An 18,175-nucleotide genomic window follows, 5' to 3' on the forward strand; every position below is an offset into this window, starting at 1 on the left:
CTCTTAGGGCAGCAAAGAATAAGCTCCCAGCCACCAAAGCCCACATCTTAAGAGCTCAGATCTGACAAATAAATTTGCAGTTGCACTTACAGAGAAGGAAGCAGATCAGTGAGTGTCTTGCATCTAAGCTGCAGAACTGAACGAGCAAAACAAACAAAGAACTTCACAATAAAATACAGTATCAAGGTAAAAGAGAAGGTATGCATGACTAAAAAAAAAATGTATGCTACATCTTGACTGTAGCCGAATTGTGCATAACTTTTCAATAAAGAACAGTTACAAGTAACAAATTCGAGAAACATTTTAATGTTGTAACTACAAATAAATACTTAATACCTCTGTGTAAAAAGTTATATGTTACAAAATGTTCTATAATTTTTTAACAATAATTGAACTGCTAGATTTCTAAATAGTAAAGTATTTTGAGTCATAACATTTTCCTGTCTCTGCTGAAACAGACATTTTGGACAATTTTTGGACCAAATTATGGTACTGATCTTATAACAAAGAAAGAACACACTGGTAGGAAGAGGTGTTCAAATTATTGTAAATGAAAAGGTAAAAACAAGGACAAAGAAAGAAAAATTATATTTTTTTAAAAAGACAAGCAAATAAGTAATTTACTTTTGAAGGTTAATCTCCTGGAAAATTATTTTCCTTGTACTTGCAAGGCCCAAAAAATTAAAATTAAAATGTGGCTTCTAAAGGCACACCAAACCTATCCATCACCAGACAGGTGAAAGAAACATAGCTCTAGGAATGTATTCAAGACTGTTAACACTTGTTAAAGTTATAAATTACATTAAGTCTGTGAATTTTTAAACAAGTAAGGACTATAATCTCAATCCTTAAACGCTGCAAAACACATGTTCTTTTCCACTTGAGAGCTTAAGTGCTCTGCTGACTCTAGGGAGCTTCCCACTAGAACAAGCGTTAAGGCAAGCATGGAAGACTTACAAATCTTTAGAAAGGAGATTTTAACAGCGACTGTTCTCATAAAAGACAAATTACATGGGATTAAATGCACCTTTAGAGGTCCATTATTGAAGCTCTACTGACTTTTGCAGATACCTGAAATGGCATCTCCCTGTTACACGAAACACAGTTTAAATATTTTCTATAGTTGTGAGACACTTGCCTAAACAAGATATCAATTTCATGCTTGCAGGTGTAATACCAGTTTCTAACTCAATTTGTCCTGATGTTATGCCTAATAATGAGTTATGCAAATTTTACATGTAAGCACAAGTTTTACTCCGCTTTAACGAGACTGTTTGAAGCTTAGGGTCTCTTATCTAGTTTTGATTTTTGCTCCTCATAAAAAATTCTCATCCATCACACATAGAACAAAGTACTGTTTTTTTCCATCAGACCATTCTGCAGATGTCTCTGATATGACAGCCATTGCCTCAGAGGATTTGAAAACACAGACCACACTTTAAGCAATAGGCAGCATCCCATCTGCCTCTGCTCATCAACTCCCATTTTCTTATTTTCATCTTGACATCATAGAAAATCACTTGCAAACTTATTATTTTCAAACTTCTTTGAAATTCTCTGGCATATAATGAACAGGCTGCCAGTTATGAAAAATAAATTAAGTAACAGCAGTGACAAAAAAAAAAAAAAAAAAAAAGAAACTGGTCATTAACACAAAAGCTGTTCCAAACCCTTTCTTCTCAATCCAACTTGCTCAAGCAGAGACTCCAAACAGAAGGGAAAATTAGACTCTGTATTATGAGGGCACAGAAATATTCTGCTGTGCTGAATAAAAAATAGCAAGAAATGCTGATAAAAATTCTACTTAATGCTTTCTACAACTGCCTAAAAATAAGCTAACAGATACTTACAATCAAAACACTTTCAACTGTGCTTTGCTGTAACAGCAAAAAGCTGTCATTTGCATCATGGTAATAACTCATTTTAACTTCAGACAGACACACTACAGTTCTTTAATCATTAGAAAGATTCTAAGTAACATTCCACAGCTTTTTCACTATTTAAACTAAAAACAAACAAACAAAAAAAAGGAAAAACTAGAAGATGCCCTAAACATCCGTGTGAATAATCTATGGAAATTCTCTCACTGCATAGTTTGTTTGAAATCTGCTTTGTGAGCATGTTCCAGTGATTCCCAAAAGGATACTCTGCTGCCCCAAAAATGCAGTTAGCTGAAACAAGGACAGGAGGACACACGCAGGCTGGACAAGACAAGCTTGTTTGTGTTTTTTAGTTAAGAGAAGAAATATACTGCTCTATCCTATATTAATATGTTAGGAATAATCATGTCCTCATTAATGCTTTATTTACATCTCTGCCTCAGTGCCCTTTTGTATGGACAATCTCAGTGGAAACAGCAAAACCTGGACCAATATTCATCTTTCTCTGAGTAAAATAAAGTCTGCTTCTTGCAGATCCGACTGGCCAAGAGGAAAACTGTGCTAGCGTGCCTTTACTCCTTCCAGCCTGAGCCAATTCCTCCAGGGCAGTGGCTGCCAGAGCAGATGGTGTTTCACAGGCACAGCAGGATCTAAACTTTTTCAGCCTGCTAATCACACCTCCAGGTTTCAACACAAATTTCCCTCCCTTTCTGCTCACACATCGGAACATAACTGCTTCTATCTACAGAAGCGCAGTTTAAATAAACTGAAATTTAATTTCTAACTATGTAACGAGGGAGGGAGAATGTGCAAGAAGGTATGGAATTGCAAGAGCAGGTATGGAAGAGCCTGTGAGTGTATTTACACATTTTGCACTGTCTAGGTGGCAAATTGAATGAAAAGAAGGCCACTGTGAACACTGATAAACATAATAATCACTTAAGAATTCTCTCAAAACACATTCCTTTTTTTTTTTTCAAGTTAGCATCATTAAACCACACATGACACTGGGTTTTATGAACTGCTAACGACATCCTATGAATGCAGAGCTCTATCCCTGCCCAGGAGAAAGCTCACAAAAAGCCAGCTCACTCTCAGAGATGCAAGCCCTGCCCTTAGAGCAGCACGGGTGTGAGGCTCCTTGGCCACCACACAGGAGATAATGAGGGATCCCAGGGTCACTGGTAAGCAGTCAGCAAATGTTCAAAAACAGGAGGTGTATCGACAGCTTCTGTGAAAGGATGGAAACTCTTCTGGACAGCCAGAAAAAACTCCTTTAAAAACCCTGTACTTCTTCAATTAGTAGCTTCAGAGTGCTCAGAAAGTTAGAATTCTTTTAAGAGACTCTACTAGGCAGAAAGAATAGAATTATACTCCTGAAGTGGCAAACAGATATCACACAATACTTAGGAGGAAAAACTAAATAAATTCAAACCCCTTAAAATAAATGGTGATTGAACACATAATAACTGACTCTAAGAAAAATAAAAAGATCCTAAATGGAAACACAGGCCTTTAGTTTTAAGACACAGTAGGAAAAAAACGCCATGCAGACATTAAGCCTAGTATAAGAACGTCTTTTTTACCCTTTAATTTAGCTCCTAACTTGTTAAAGGGTGTTAATTAATCAAAATCAAATGAAGCATGACCAGTAATGAAGGTTAAGTAGACACACTAATACCATAGTGCCTATGCAGGGAGTCATAATTAAGCTGTTATTTCAATAGAACTCCTGAAATCTCCCTCTGCTAACTTAAGCTTTCACACACTTTTCTAAAAGTTCAGCTACATGATGAGCTTTGCTGACAAAACCATCCTGAGAGTAGATATTAACAGGCAGGTGGGACACAGGCTTGCCCACAGAGGTACAGATCCCCTGGGGTGGGGGATCAGTACTGGCTGCTTTGGGCATCATGAATGAACTCACCCCAAATTAAACCCCATTCCTATTTCTGTGACCATCAGCAGCACGAGTACAGCTAAACCAGCATACCTGTCATGCTATTCACACCAAAAAGCCTCATAAAAGAGGGAAGATCCCCCAAAATCAAACCCAAAGCACTCAAACACAGCCTCATATGGCACCATTACTACATTATCTTGCATAACTCCAAAATAGTAAACTACAGAGGGCAAATATAATTTTCATATTCCATAAAACAAACTTTTATTTATCAAATGAACAACAAGTGGAACATTGGCTGCAAACATGCCCTTAACTTAGTGAAGGTATTTGGGTTTGCATAAAGGGACATCAAGGTTGGTAACTCAATACTGGGTAACAAAACTTGCCAACATTACCACTTGATCAGGCATTGAATTGGAAATACAATTTTTCAGGTTTTCTCACACACCCCTGTACAAACTGAACACTGGTGGTCACGAATGTTCTGCATAACAGCCCCGTTTTTCATAAATATTGAACTATCTAACAAATAGAGGGATATAAAAAACTACTAGTTGGGTATCTGTGCCCTGGTCTGTTCCTCTCCCAGTAAATTTGCACTTGTTTCAGAGGAATGTGCTGCACACAAAAGCCCTGTGTGAAAAAGCAAGGATGGCCCAACACATCAAAACTTACTCCTCACCAGCTGCCCGTACTGATATGAATGATGTCCTTCCCCACAGCTGAACCATCCACTTTCAAATACAAAACTGCTCTGGAAGCTGACATTTTGTTTCAGCAGTCATGCCTTGTTATGGCCCTTCCAGTTCCTAGAACAGTTTGTTTTGCCACACTCATCAATAAGGCCATTCACTTAACTGGTCGTCCTTAAGCACCGAGTTTCCCTGACCTATTTCTTTCACAAATATTGGTAACACTTCCCTTCCCCAAATATCAGCATCTGCCAGTTTACTTGTCACCCTGTGAACTCTCATTTATTAACATCCATGGCTCCTGTCTGTTTTGAAGGCTCCAGCACAATTTTACTGCTACTGGATTCTTAAAGTTATTGATCCTTTTCATGCTTCAGTAACAATCACTCAGACATTGCAGAGTCTGCCCTGACCAATCCAAGCCCTAGCTTTAACTTTAAATTTTCATTTCTGCTTTGAGTTGCAGGAAAGTCCCCCTTTTTTTTTTTCAGCATTAAAATTTATTTTGTAGTGTCGTTGCATCTTGTTAAGCATTGTTTTCAGCCACTGGAAAGGACATGTTGCAATTTAACATTTCCTTTCACTCTCTTTTATTGTCATCTTCAACTATTCTTTCAGCTTGCTCTCCACACAGTTTTATTCTGGAAAAAATCACTGAGATTCCAGCAAAATATTCTATGTCTGTAGCCTCCTGTGTTCTGTCCTCTCTTTTCTCATTTGGCAGACACAAGTTTCTCATCTGTTTTCTCCAGAACTTTTTACATCAACAACAGAACAGACAACATATCTTCCAATTTCACTGTCTGTAATCCCCAGTCTTAGCACAAAAGAGATTCTGAGAGCTCAGCTCACACTGCACACTTGCCCTGCATTGGGGCATATTCCATAGGGTTTCCTCACTTCCCACTCATGGTTTTTTTCCATAAAATTTGCTGGGATTTGATCTTGTAATGCCAATGCACTACAATCAGTTCCATTGCTGAAGCTCAATGATTAGAATAGTACTACCAGGCATATATACACAAAGAGACATACATGTGTCAAAAGATGAGTCTTTCTCAGGAAAATATACCAAATTTCTTGCCATTTTCTTCCCATTCACATTTAACCTCCCAGAACATGCTGTTCACAAACCCCAGCATGAAGGCTGCCCCCTCTTTTTCATTCTAGAGTCTCTCCTGGGCACCTTTAGTTTCTCATCTCTACAAGTTTCTGTCATAAATTTAAAGTATCTTCCTGTTCCAAGCTGAATTTTAGAACTTTATGCAATTTTTTCTGCTATTTTTCTTCAACACAGTCAATCATGCAGTTGTTGGAACTGTCTCTCTCAGTTTCTTTCAGTTCTTTCCTACTGGTGCTCTGTAACATGCTTCCCTCACCTTCCAACAAATTACTCCAGCATTTCCACAGCAGTGGGCTTTGATCTCCTTCCTTTCTCCACTTATATTTTCTTTCCAGAAAAACACACCTGAAGCAACAGTGAACCTCCTTTGCTGCACAGACACTCCTGCCTGTTTTTACTTATACTAACTGCTACCAAGTCTTGGATATCTAAAAGCCAGCTTAAGGCAAATTTAGCTAACAGAGTTAAGTGCACTCAGTCTCCCAAAAAAACCCATCTTTGTCATTCTTGGTGGTTCCAGGTGAAACTTTGCCAGAGGATAACATCTTAAACTCTGACTCCTCTACAGGCAAACCAGGATTCAATCATCCTTTATTTGTGTATAATACTTCAAGGGAGAGAAAGAAGAGGGAGAGGGAACTTTTACCAAGAGCCTTCTCATTTGACATTTCATCCAGCTCAAAATATTTTGTCAATGTCAGAGAGAACCAGACAGAAACAATAGAACCCTACTCATCCAAAATATGGTTGCAGACACAGTTTTCCAAGTCTGTTGCTTTCACCATGTAATCCTTCTCTTAGCACATTGCTCACACTCAGCTACATCCCACTGGAATTGATTCTATTCCCACACTCCTACCTTGATTTTTTTTCCCCATAAGACAAGCCCCAGAGACAGGGAGATTCAGTGAAGAACAGAAACAGGTACAGCTGTGGTAACAGCTATTGGAATGGTGAGGGGGAAGCTTCAAACAGCAAAGAGCTGGTTTGCCAAACACACAGCAAAGAGAATTCTATTTTGTTTCAACAGGTACACTGCAAACAGTGTCTGAGCGTAACAATTTTAAGACACTCTAAAATACACATTAACAAACAGCTTCTGCACTAGGAAGTTTATGCCCTGAAAACTTGAGGACAAAGTGTAATTTGTTTCACAAATAGGTAACAGACACAGATGTAAACTTCATGAGCAAACAAGGAACTGCATTAATTTCAAGTCACACAAATATTTCAGAGTCCTGGAATCAAGTCCTGATGTTCCTAAGGTAATACATCAAAGGTATGAGATAGCTTGGAACAGAAACTGGGGAGAGGTGGTGGTCAATCCAACCCTAACCACAGGACAATTCTTTCTGTAATTAACAGAGGGCAACATGAAAGCAATCTTTGTCCACGAAATAGCCCAGCTTTCCTACGTGTTTGAGCCTAGTCAGATAACCAGAAAAAGTGTGTGCCAGCTCTGTTTGCAGACTGTTTTGGACACGTATCATGTGTATTTAATTAGGAAGGCCTATTCTTTACTCAAAGAAAAATATGAATATTCTTTCTGGATTCTGAGAAACTCCTATGTAATATTTCCTACACATAGTTGTTTGCTCTCATATATATGTCCACTATCAAGCTAAAGAAAAAGTCTTACTGCTATATTTTTCAGGACATAGTGTTTACAAGATCTGCAATACTGACACCTTTTAGATTCTCTGATTTGGCTTTCAGACCAAAAAAAAAAAATACAATACAAAAAAAAAATGTGCAACACTCAATAAAGATAAACCCTTTGATGTCAGTATCAATAGGTAGAGCTAAGAGATTAGCACCCAACTAATAAATGCAGTCAAAATATGACCTACAAAAAATTGGAAATACCAATCAATACTGCAGTCTTGCTGCAATTTCCCTCTAAGTCCAGGATGAATACTGAACTAAGAATGCAAACAGCCTGTTTACTGCTAAAATCATATCAATTTCTAGTGGCAGAAGTGTTAATATAGTAAAGTTCAGAAATGGCATTGCCTTTGCAAAATTTTTAGCCATCATTTTAGTCATATTGTTTCCTTCAATGTATATTTATATATTTTGATATCGGCATTTGAGTATACTTACATAAAGACATAATCTGTTCAAGTTTCTTTCCTCTCACCTCAGACTATGTTGCTAGACTTAAGAGATACATACAGCATGAATTTAGATGCTTTGATGGCTAAAGTAGATACAGATATTCATAGAAATGGCAAGAATAATCTAATTTTATCAACATTCCAGCCTTATAGTTCCTGCACCTGTTGAAGTTCAGAAAGCAATATCTAAATATTTGTCATGAGGATTACTCAAATTTTACAGGATCATGCTTACAGGGCCTCTTTCCACTTGTACCCCAGGAAAAAATGACAGTTCCATCCAGTCTCTGTGTGCATGTGCTGCTGGTTGTACATTCCCCTGTGTGTAAGTAATCCATCCTGTTCCCACCCCCTCCAAGCACACAGACCCCTTGGAATTGTTCACTGGGAAAAAAAACCAAAAAACCAATCAAATAAATGTAATTATTTTCTTGTATACAACTTCAAATCACATGTTACTGAAAATTTAAGGTCAATACTAACATCCTCTATTTTCATCAAATAATAACTACAACCTACACACAAAAGATTTTTTTTTTTTTAATAAGGAGAACAATCAGCCACTGGAAAAATCTCCCCAGAGAAGTAATGGATTCCCCAACAATGGACAAGTTTAAGATTTAGCTGGACAGGGTGCTGGGCCAGGTTGTCTAGACAGGGATTTTGCCAAGAAAGGTAGGACCCTACTGACGTGCTATTCTATATTTGACACAAACTTCTTCTACATATAAGAGGTGTGTTACAATCACACAAAATACATCTAGTAGGATCACAAGAATAACCTGTCTCTCATTCACCAAAGTATTTCTGTCATGGTGGACCAGCAGCATCTTCCTAACAATGCTCATTAAGATCCTTGAAATATTAATACTGGAAAAGAACTACTGTACTGCTTTATAAAGATTTGCAAAATGTGTAATCAGCCCTTAAAGAAAAGCCACACAATAGATGTTCTCTGAAAAGCATTAAGCACATACATTCCTTCAGTTTCAAGGAAGCAATATAAAAACCTTGTACTGTTTATTCAAATAAAGTCACACATTATGAGTTTACTTCTCCCTACCCCTGCCCAAACAATTGATGTTTTATCAGCTCTGCAATGTCTGATCTCTCTCCAAGTCAGAAAGGAGATCAGAGGATTTAACCTGTGTTATCCTTGTAAAATTGCATATAAAACACAGAAGAGAACATGTATCTGTGAATCTCATTTAAACTGTGCTTAACAAAGCACAAATATTTATTGTAAAGTATAATAGATTATTAGGAAAATTAAGAACTTCATATCTCTTTGTTGTTCACGTCTAGTGATAACAAAGATATCAAATTCTGGAAGTCTACCAGAAAGTTGCATTTTATTATGAACACATATGATTTAAGCATTGCCAATAAATTCTATGTATTTAGTTATAGCTGACATTTATGATGTTATTTGAAGAATAATGAATGCCCTAACTTGAAATATGAACGTGCCTTTAAGAAGTGAGCCCAACGTCAAAGGAAGCTTTTAGTAACTTGCATGTGAACAAATATCTTCTATCATCTAGAAAGGTTAATGAAATCACATCTTCTGGTATTTCTGTGCTACAGACAAATGTGACAGCAAAACAGAGCATTTGTGATGCGGAAGGGAGCAGAGAAAGTAAATTATTATATGATAGTCCCTACATATCTTAACTGCAAGTAAAATATTTTAATGTTTCTTTCATTGTATGCACTAGATAATCTGCAACTTACTGAATGAGTTATTTCTGAAGACTGTCACAGCATACTTGGGTTTTAACCTTTTGTGTAGCAACAATTACTGTATTAATCGCTGTAAACAATTACTGTATTAATCGCTGTAAACAATTACTGTATTAATTCTGCTGCGCAAACTCAGGGGGGAAAATGCTCAAAAACTACTCCACCGTTTCAGATTCACCTCGTACTTCCTCAAATTGACACAGTCAATAATAAGACCCCTATTACAGAACAAATGTCAAGGAAAAATTAGAAAAATTCATTTGGCACCGATGAGTTTCAGCCAGCCACGACAGCAACAGACGGGGGGATCCTGCAGCAACAATCACTTGGCAGAAACTGCTCACTTGCACGTTTATTAAATACACTCCCCTCGTTCTCCCTCCCTACCATGGGTTGATAATCCACTTGCAGCAGCCCCGGGCCAGTTCCAACACAACTCGATGTCCCTGCAGTTGACGTGCGAGTGCCCAAATAAAAACAAACTCCCCCCACACGCACGGGGGTTTACGCTACAAAAAACAAGACTCATTGAAAAGTTTTCCGGGAGGTAGAAACCAACAGAGTTCCATTCAAGAAAACTGAGCGTTTCGGGCATCCCTCCAGCCCCTACTGAACAGCTCTCTCTTCAGTAAAAAGAAGTTTCTTAAAACCCATCAACCCCAAACTAACGTTAGCTGAGGTGGAGCGAGGAGCAGGGCTCAGAGAGGGAGAGGGAGGAACAAACGACGGTAATGTGCGGGGCAGAGGGACAGCTGCCACTCCAACCGCGCCAGCATTCGATAAATAACACCCCCCAAAACCTGCAATTTCTTTAGCACTTGGCAATGATTTTGTCGAGAGAAAGCGGGAAGAACCAGAAGTGCCGAGCAGGTTAGAAAGCTGTGGTTTCTTTCTCTCGGAAGGGCTGCCAGACGCGGAGGAGGCGGGGGGCTTCGGAAAAGAAACAAAATAACAAGGAAACTGAGAGCTGAAGCTGACTGGTTTGAGGTTTTGCTCCAATCAATAAGAACTGCTGTTTAATAATTGAGAGTGCATAAAAAGCGAGCGAGCCTTCTGCCCTACAGCAAAGACATGCCTGTGATTTAGCACCCACGCAGAAATGAAGGGTTCTATCGATTCTGCAGGACCGGGCTGAGAAGCCCGCTAAGGCACTGAGCTTCTCCCCCATTCCTCTAGCAGGAGTTTGTTAGCGAGCACACATCCAGCACGGACACGCACGGCAGCCAGGAAAAGCTGCGGAGCGGCGCTCACAACTCCCAAAGTTTCTCCTCCAAGTTTCGGAGCAACCTACCTGCTCTCTGGAAATGCAAGGCAACGAGGGTCTCCTAAACATTTTGCAGCTGCCGTAGTAGCTGACCGAAGTTTCCCCTAGGGACACGCAGCTGGATCTCCTCCTGGGTCTGATCACAGGCACTTTTTCCTCGGCGCTGGGGAGCCGCGGGTGGCGGTGATGCTGGTGGTGCGCTCCTCGGCTCTGCGCCGAGAAGATGCCGTGCTCGCCGCCGCAGAGTGCCAGGAGGCAGCCTGCCACCCCCGCCGTGCCCGCCAGCAGCGGCCCGAGCGCCGGGGGCAGCGCCTGCAGGCTGCTCAGCGACACCAGCCACACCAGGCTGCACAGCGCCAGCACCGCCAGGCTCCGGCGCAACTTGAGCGAGCTCTGCGGCAGGGTCAGCGCCGCCAGCGAGACCAGCACGGTCAGGAGCCTCCCCAGGAACATCTGCGGCTCCTCTTCGCGCCCCTCCGCGGGCAGCAGCCACTGCAGCGCCACGAAGTCCCCCGAGAAGCAGCACAGGGGCAGCGCCAGCAGCCACCAGCGGGTCGTGCCGCCGCCGTGCTCCCCGCGCCGGCCGCCGGCCAGGTAGCAGGTGAGGAAGAAGAAGGCACAGGCGATGCTGAAGAGCGGGCTGAGGCAGCGGGTCAGGCACAGCAAGGCGTGCAGCGGCCGCGGGCTCCGCCAGCCGCTCCCGTCCTGCTGCTCCCGGGCGCTGCCCCGGCCGGGAAAGGCCAGCAGCGAGAGGACAGCGGCGGCCAGGACGCCCAGGGCGAGCCGAGCCCGGCGGGAGGAGGCGGCGGGGAAGAGCAGCAAGGAGAGGAAGCTCCTCGGGGGGTCCTGCCGCAGCGGGGTCGCGCAGCTCTTCACGTATCCGTTCCGCAGGCTCTCGGCGCTGCCGTCCGGCTGCGGGCAGGGCTGCGGGGCTCGGCCGGCCCCGCCGGGGGAGGCGGCCGCCGCTTCTCGCTCTTCCCTCATGGTGGTCGGGGACGCGGCGGGGGCAGCGCGGCGGAGAGGCGCGGGTCGCGCTAGCGGCGTCCCGGCCGCGCCTCCCGCATCCCGCTCACGACCAGGGCGCCGGGCTGAGCCGCCGCTCGGCCCCCGCGGGCAGCGCCGTCCGCGGCATGATGGGCGAGGGCGGCAGAAAGAGAGAAAAGGTAAAAGTGCGGCCCGCCCGCCCGCCTTGCCCGAGCGGCTCCGGCGCGGCACTCGCGGCCGCCTCCCAGCGCCCAGCGGCGGCAGCGCCGGCCCGGCGGGGCGGGGAGAGCGGAGCGGAGCCGGCCCAGCCCCCGCCTCCCCCGCCCGCCGCACTTCCCGCGATCTTTTTTAAAACACACACATCTGTGCGGCCGTGGCTGGCCGGCAGCGTGCGGGGCTCGGGCCGGCCCCCGCGGGGACGCGTGGCACACACACCGGGCCGGGCCGGCTGTGCGCTTTGTCCTGTCATTCGGCTGCGAGATGCCGAGCAAAAGTTGTTCGTACTGCCCGTAAACCACACACAGCCTATCGAAGCGTTCCCCTCCGACCAGCATCACTTTCTCCTTTTTCTCCTTTTTATTCCTTTTTTTTTTAGCACCCAAGAAGTAAGTATGGATTAGAGTAATTATCTCCTGGTTTTTTTTTTGTTTTTTTTTTTATCACAGACTAGACCGCATTGCACGACCAGGTTTATTTGCACAGCTAATACCTTCGGAATGGAGCAAAATAATAATTTTGGAAAGGACCGCTGGAAGTGTTTAGACTGCCGTACGGGAAAATAGGCAGCTAATGGGATTTTGAGTAATGCCTTCCCTCATTCACCCTGTTTGTTTGTTTCTGGTAAAGTAACTGCTAAGCACTTGTGAAATTTATTGTAATTGTGCATGTTTACCTTGTTACTTAGAACAAAGGTCCTTTGAGCCATGTTTCCACATAGCGCTGTACTGCTTTACTTACACCGCTGCAGACATCGGTTCGGGTAAGTCAGTGCTCGCACTTTTTCCTTTTTTTTCATTGGAACAAGGAACTCTTGGAATTGTTTGGTGCCGTTGGTTGTGATTGCCTCCCTTTGAGCAGCCCCCGAGTAGCAGCTGGTGTGTGGAAGCTGTGGGGTGGCAGGAAGTGCTGCTGCAGGACACGGGCCTGAAAGCTGGCCATGAACAGAAACCATCGAGCGTGATTCCTGACAGAAAACGCACTGTGCAATGGCAAATACAGCAACGGAAATAAGTCATGATATTTTTTAAAAAAGGCAGATCAATCTGGTGGAATTTTAATACCATAGTGCATCTCCCTCTGTTAGAAATCCCCCTACACCCTCTATCCAAAAAAAAAGAAAAAATTCTCTCCTGACTTGGTACACTTAACAAAAATTCTGTGCCATAATATTGGTTCTAAAAAGCTTTCAAAAAAGGAGAATGTGTGGTTTCTTTGGGATTATAGTCCTACATTTTTTAGTATTCTTATTTGGACCACAATCAAGTATACTTGTAAATGCTTTTAAGGCTGAGGAATACCTTGCTTTTATGCATAGCCTTTATTTTTTTCATTCCCTTGAATTCAACTGTAAATAAATGCATTCCAGAAATAATTTGCTGGTGTAATCTTCATTAAAACACGTTTGGGTATAATTGGAGCAGTGGAGACTAGGAAGTGCCTAAGGAAGATCAGAGATAGGACATCACATGATCCCTAAATACCATGGATGCAACCATCTGTGGCTTCAGCACTTTCTGAATCAGAAGCAGTGTCTTATTCTTGACAGCTCTTAGGAGCTTTTTAATCCACAAATTTGCCCAGTCTTTTTTTTGTTGTTTTTAAGGTTTTTAGCATGTGCAGAGTAGTATGAGAAAAGGTCCTTACTCAATGCAACTTGACTGTGCAAGTGAAATATGGTTGTTTTTATGGAGTTTCCTATCTGTCTTAATTGATATTCTTATTTTGATAGAAACAATGAACAGTTGCTCTCTAGTCATCTTGTCTCTTCAATTCATGCTTTTATATCCTTCCTCAGTCTTGCATTTATTTTTTAAGCTGGAGAGTTTGGGCATGGTTTTTCCAGATTCTTTTAATGTTACTGTTTTTCTCTTTTTTTTTGAGCACCACTATATTCTTTTGGAGAAGAGAAGACCAGCAGTTACACCCATTATTCAAGAAAGAAGCACAGTCCAAATAATGGTTTCTTTCCTTCTAATTCCTGTCTCGTTTGTTTTGCTTTGCCAGGAAAGTGGGACAACAGATAAACTGAGCATTGTTGACAGTGGTTCTGTTCAATACTGAACACTGTTTTCACAGCCTTAAGTGTATAGATCCCAGGCTCTGTGTTCTGATTGTTAACATCTACATCCACTAGATAACTTTATAGGTAAGATTAGGATTTTTTCTGTGTTTACATTACAGTTATCTACAGTAAATTTCACCTGCCTATGAACTCAGCATTGTGAGGCTGTGGACACATTCCCTCAGTAAATTCTATCTTTACTGCCAGTAACTTTGTACTAACAGTATATTTTACCACCTTCCCATCTTTTTTTTTTTTCAGATCATTTATCAGTAATTAATTAGGTTTAATTTCAGTGATATGTGTGCTGAAGAAATGCATACATTCCAAAATGGGAATACAGCTTGTCTTTAGTAATGTCTCTGTTACCTAACAACACTCTTCCTACCACATTACAGGACCCAGTCTTGAGGAGTTTCCAATCTAATAATGAAGAATTTCAGTATAAAGAAAACTAGGTTTGAGTACTTTAGTGTCTATTGTAAATTAGAAGAGCATTAACTAAATTGCTCCTTGTAACAAGAGTAATTTTTAGAATAAAGAAATAACTTTTCATTAGCTATTTCTTAAATGCAGAAAAGCATATTGTTTTAATAAAATTGGAGTGAAGGCATTTATGTCAGGGGAATGTCACTTTTTTTTGTCATCCTTCTGTTTTCCTACCAGAACAAGATGGGTGGCTTAGCGATTTGAGTCAGGTTGGCTGTCTCTATCTACTACTAATAAATACTAATATAATTAAATGTTCATTTTAAATGGTAATAAATACAATTTTCCAAGTTAAGTCTGTTTAATCAGTGATCTCCCTGTCTTTATGCTGAGGCAGCTTTCTTGTTCCTGCTTTTCTTATTTTGTCCCTTTCATCCTGAGTGGAGGGAACAAGACAATGTATAGGTGGAAGATTGGCTGCCAGCAAGGACCAAGCCACCACAATAACCATGTATACTCAGCCCTGGAGATCTGATCAGGAGTGTACTGTTAAATCTCAGATTTTAATTGTAAAGACTGACCCTGCTGCCATCACTGTGTTTTAATAGAAAATTTGCATTTGTTTGGTCAAACTCAAAACCACACCTAATTTTAAAGTGGAATTCTTCATGGATGAGACTGTGAAGAGCATGCTGTTTATACCCACAGCATACTGGCAGTAGAATAGAACAACTCATAACTGATTTGGCAGTAAAGACTTATTTCTTCTTCACTACATCTGTACTAGCAAAATTCATAAGCTGGTGGTATCCATCTCTTCAGTGGAAAGCTTTGTTGGTTAGTTTCCGTTGATCCTGAGACATGTGGGGCTCCTTTTACTTCCAAAATTATTAAACTTACAAACACTTAAAATCAGATTTTGGGAAGATGGGTGTGTATTAGTCTGTAATTCACTTCTGAAAAGCATAAAAATGATGAATATTTCAGATAGAAATGATAATATTTAACATAAGAATATGAACCAAAAGCAGTCATAAAACAGTTAATTGGAATTATCCTAATTCAGAAGATAACTAATTTTATAGCTTTGTTTTGAGGTTTGTTTTTTCTTTCTTGACTAAGGAGATTGCAGGTATTTTTTTATCTAGCTACCTCCACATTTTCCACTGTCATTATTCCCAGTGATCCCTACAGTGAGAAGTGGATGAATTGCAGGAGTCTTACAGACCTGTCTGTTGTTCATCACAGTGGTAGAACAACTGCAATGGTACACTGATATTTTCCTAAAAGCTCCCTTTTAGGTTATTATCCAATAGACTACTACACAGGCAGAATAAAATGCTTTCTTAAAAACCAACCATACCTTTTCCCCACCTAAAAAGTCACTTTTGTTTGGTTTTTCCTTAATTTGGTGAAAGAAAAAACAAAAAGGAAACTCACTGGAAAGACCAAAACTACCAATTGGTAGTGTCTCTGTGTGAATGTCCCCATTGACACACTCAAAATTGCACCTAGAGACCTTAAACTGAATTTAAAATGCACTTTAGCAGGTGATGTCAACTGCGGATTATTTTCCTCCTCATTTTCTGTGCTGGTTTGATATCACTTCAGAATATTTCCGATAATAAAATTGATGTGTAAGAGCTGGAAGAGTGGGTTTTGAAATTGTAAAGCTGATTTGTAGTCTTTTGTCCTGTTGCACTTGTAGGAATGGGTAACCTATGAAAGTTAGCATTCCTCAGAAAACAGCAAGATCCTTCAGAAGAAAACAGAAGTCCTTCTTCCAATGAAGGACCTCTATTTTTAAAAGGATGGAATATCAAGAAAATAACACAGCAAAATGTAGAAAAGCTGAACTTTGTTCAACTGGACTACTAAAAAAATCTAAAATGAGGCTATGAGAGAAGTACAGTGGGAGAACCTCACCCCTAAATGACTGTCAGCTTCTCAGAACTAGAACAGTAGAAAAGCTTCATCTTCTAGGGGAAAAGATTACTGGGAAGCTATGGCTAAGCTGTGGGGAGCTATGGCTAACAGCATCACTAAAACCTACGGTGGGGGATGCAGCAGTGCCTGGGCTGAGCGCTGGTCACACATCCCCCTGCACTGCTCTGCCCAAGAGCACTCCTAGCATCAGCCCAGCTTTTCTCCTCCATGGGGACTCTCATGCCTTGCCTGACACCAGACCTTGTTTCATCCTCACCCTGCCCCCATCCCAGCTGCCTGACACCCCTCCCTCAGCTCTCCCCAGCATCTCCAGAGCCTTCTGCCAAGGCACCATCTGAGGACAATTCCCGACAGCAGCAGCTCCAGGACTAAGCCAGCCAAAAAACTTCCATCATGACCAACAAGGGAGTCATCTCAGGGCCCATGTCCTGCTGCTCCATGTCCCATTCAGGGTGGCTGGAAAGGCTCAGGGGATGGGCCAGCACTCAGAAGCCACTGGGACTCACCTCAGCACACACTCTGGCTGTCTCTCCACACCAAATTCTGCTCATGCTGCGGGCATAGTGACAGGATGGGGACAGCTCCCAGCCACTGTACTGGCCCCAGAGGCTGGGATGTCCGAGAATCAAGGAATCAATTGGCTTGGAGAGCCATTGGGTCCAACCTGGGAGCCATTCCCACCATGGCAGCTCCAGCAGAGCACTGAGTGCCACGCCCATGCTTTCCTTGAACACCACTGACACTGGGGACTGCATCCCACTCCTTGGCAGCCCATTCCAATGTCTAACACCCCTCTCTGGGCAAAAGTACTTCCTAATGTCCAACCCAAGCATCCCGTGGCACAGCTTTAAATCCTTGTTGGCGTTTGCTCTTTGTCCTTCCCATCTCTGATAAGGCTTTGCCCATGAATGTTGCTCAAATTTCTTGGCATTCCAAGGGGCTGCTTTTATTATTCTTTGATGTCCCAGTGATCTTGGGAGTTGGAGCTCAGTCCTGCCCCAGAGTGATGCTCAGTGAAGGGGAGCCCTGCAGGAAGGATGGAGCATCCTGGAGCTGCAGGGTGTTCTTGTGGTGGGAGGGCAGGACCCAGCCTTTGGTCCTGCAGAACCTCCTGCCACTGCTGGAGCTGGTTGGTACTTAAGGTACCACATGATAGAATACCTGCACCTGTGTAACAGTGGCTAATGATATTATGGCCTCCATACACACACACAAAAAAATCTTCATGTTCTATTTTGTTATTTCTAAATGAAAATTTGTCTGTATTTCAAAATACTAACTTATTTTTGCATTGTCTGTTCTCTGTTCTAGTGTAGAATAACTAGGAAGAACTGACAACATAACAATGGCTCTTTTCATTCCAGGCTATAATCTTGGCATCCTCTTTGGCCTATTTCTTTTGACCCACACATCCAGAACCTGTCTAAATCTTACCACACCAATTTTAATATTTCTCAGTTTTAATAATTGCCTTCTGTTTGTACTGCCCAATTTTATCTTTTTTGCCAGTGCCCTGTAATCCTGGTATGCAAAGGTATCAACTCCATTGAAAATTGCTGTCGTTTTCACCTCAAAGCACCTTTTTCTGCTTTTCTTCAGACACATGAAATACATTAGATTATTCCTTCTTAATGTAGTTAAGTTTCAATCAGTTTCCAATCAGTTTCTTGCTTTGTGGACAATCTTTGCATCTGTTTAATAACTTTGGACATAGTTGCCCAGCTCTTCGCTTCATAAAACCTTTCTGTGCTTTCTTTTGAATCAGCACAGAAGTTAGTTAAATTCTAGAAAGTCTTCTTTAAAGTTTCT

The 18,175-nt window shown here is 41.9% G+C and overlaps 1 protein-coding gene and 2 long non-coding RNA genes across 3 annotated transcripts in view; 1 reads left to right on the top strand and 2 right to left on the bottom strand.

The window, feature by feature from the left end:
• Positions 1–11,709, bottom strand: part of PDE3B (phosphodiesterase 3B) — an 81,699-nt gene extending 69,990 nt beyond the window's left edge. Inside the window, exon 1 of the mRNA XM_033063216.1 lies at positions 10,753–11,709. Within this exon, the coding sequence (XP_032919107.1) occupies positions 10,753–11,709 (957 nt within the window). The remainder of the gene's footprint in view (positions 1–10,752) is intronic.
• LOC116997955 lies at positions 11,238–13,300 on the top strand. Its single transcript, XR_004418275.1, has 2 exons — positions 11,238–11,326; positions 12,375–13,300. It is a non-coding gene; the product is annotated as an uncharacterized LOC116997955 (long non-coding RNA).
• A 949-nt stretch (positions 13,301–14,249) lies between these two features.
• Positions 14,250–16,861, bottom strand: LOC116997956. Its single transcript, XR_004418276.1, has 2 exons — positions 15,326–16,861; positions 14,250–15,288 (listed from the first exon to the last, which is right to left on the bottom strand). It is a non-coding gene; the product is annotated as an uncharacterized LOC116997956 (long non-coding RNA).
• Positions 16,862–18,175: the final 1,314 nt, after the last annotated feature.

The sequence above is a fragment of the Catharus ustulatus genome, chromosome 6, assembly GCF_009819885.2.
Source record: "Catharus ustulatus isolate bCatUst1 chromosome 6, bCatUst1.pri.v2, whole genome shotgun sequence".
In the NCBI taxonomy this organism is placed as follows: Eukaryota; Metazoa; Chordata; class Aves; order Passeriformes; family Turdidae; genus Catharus; species Catharus ustulatus.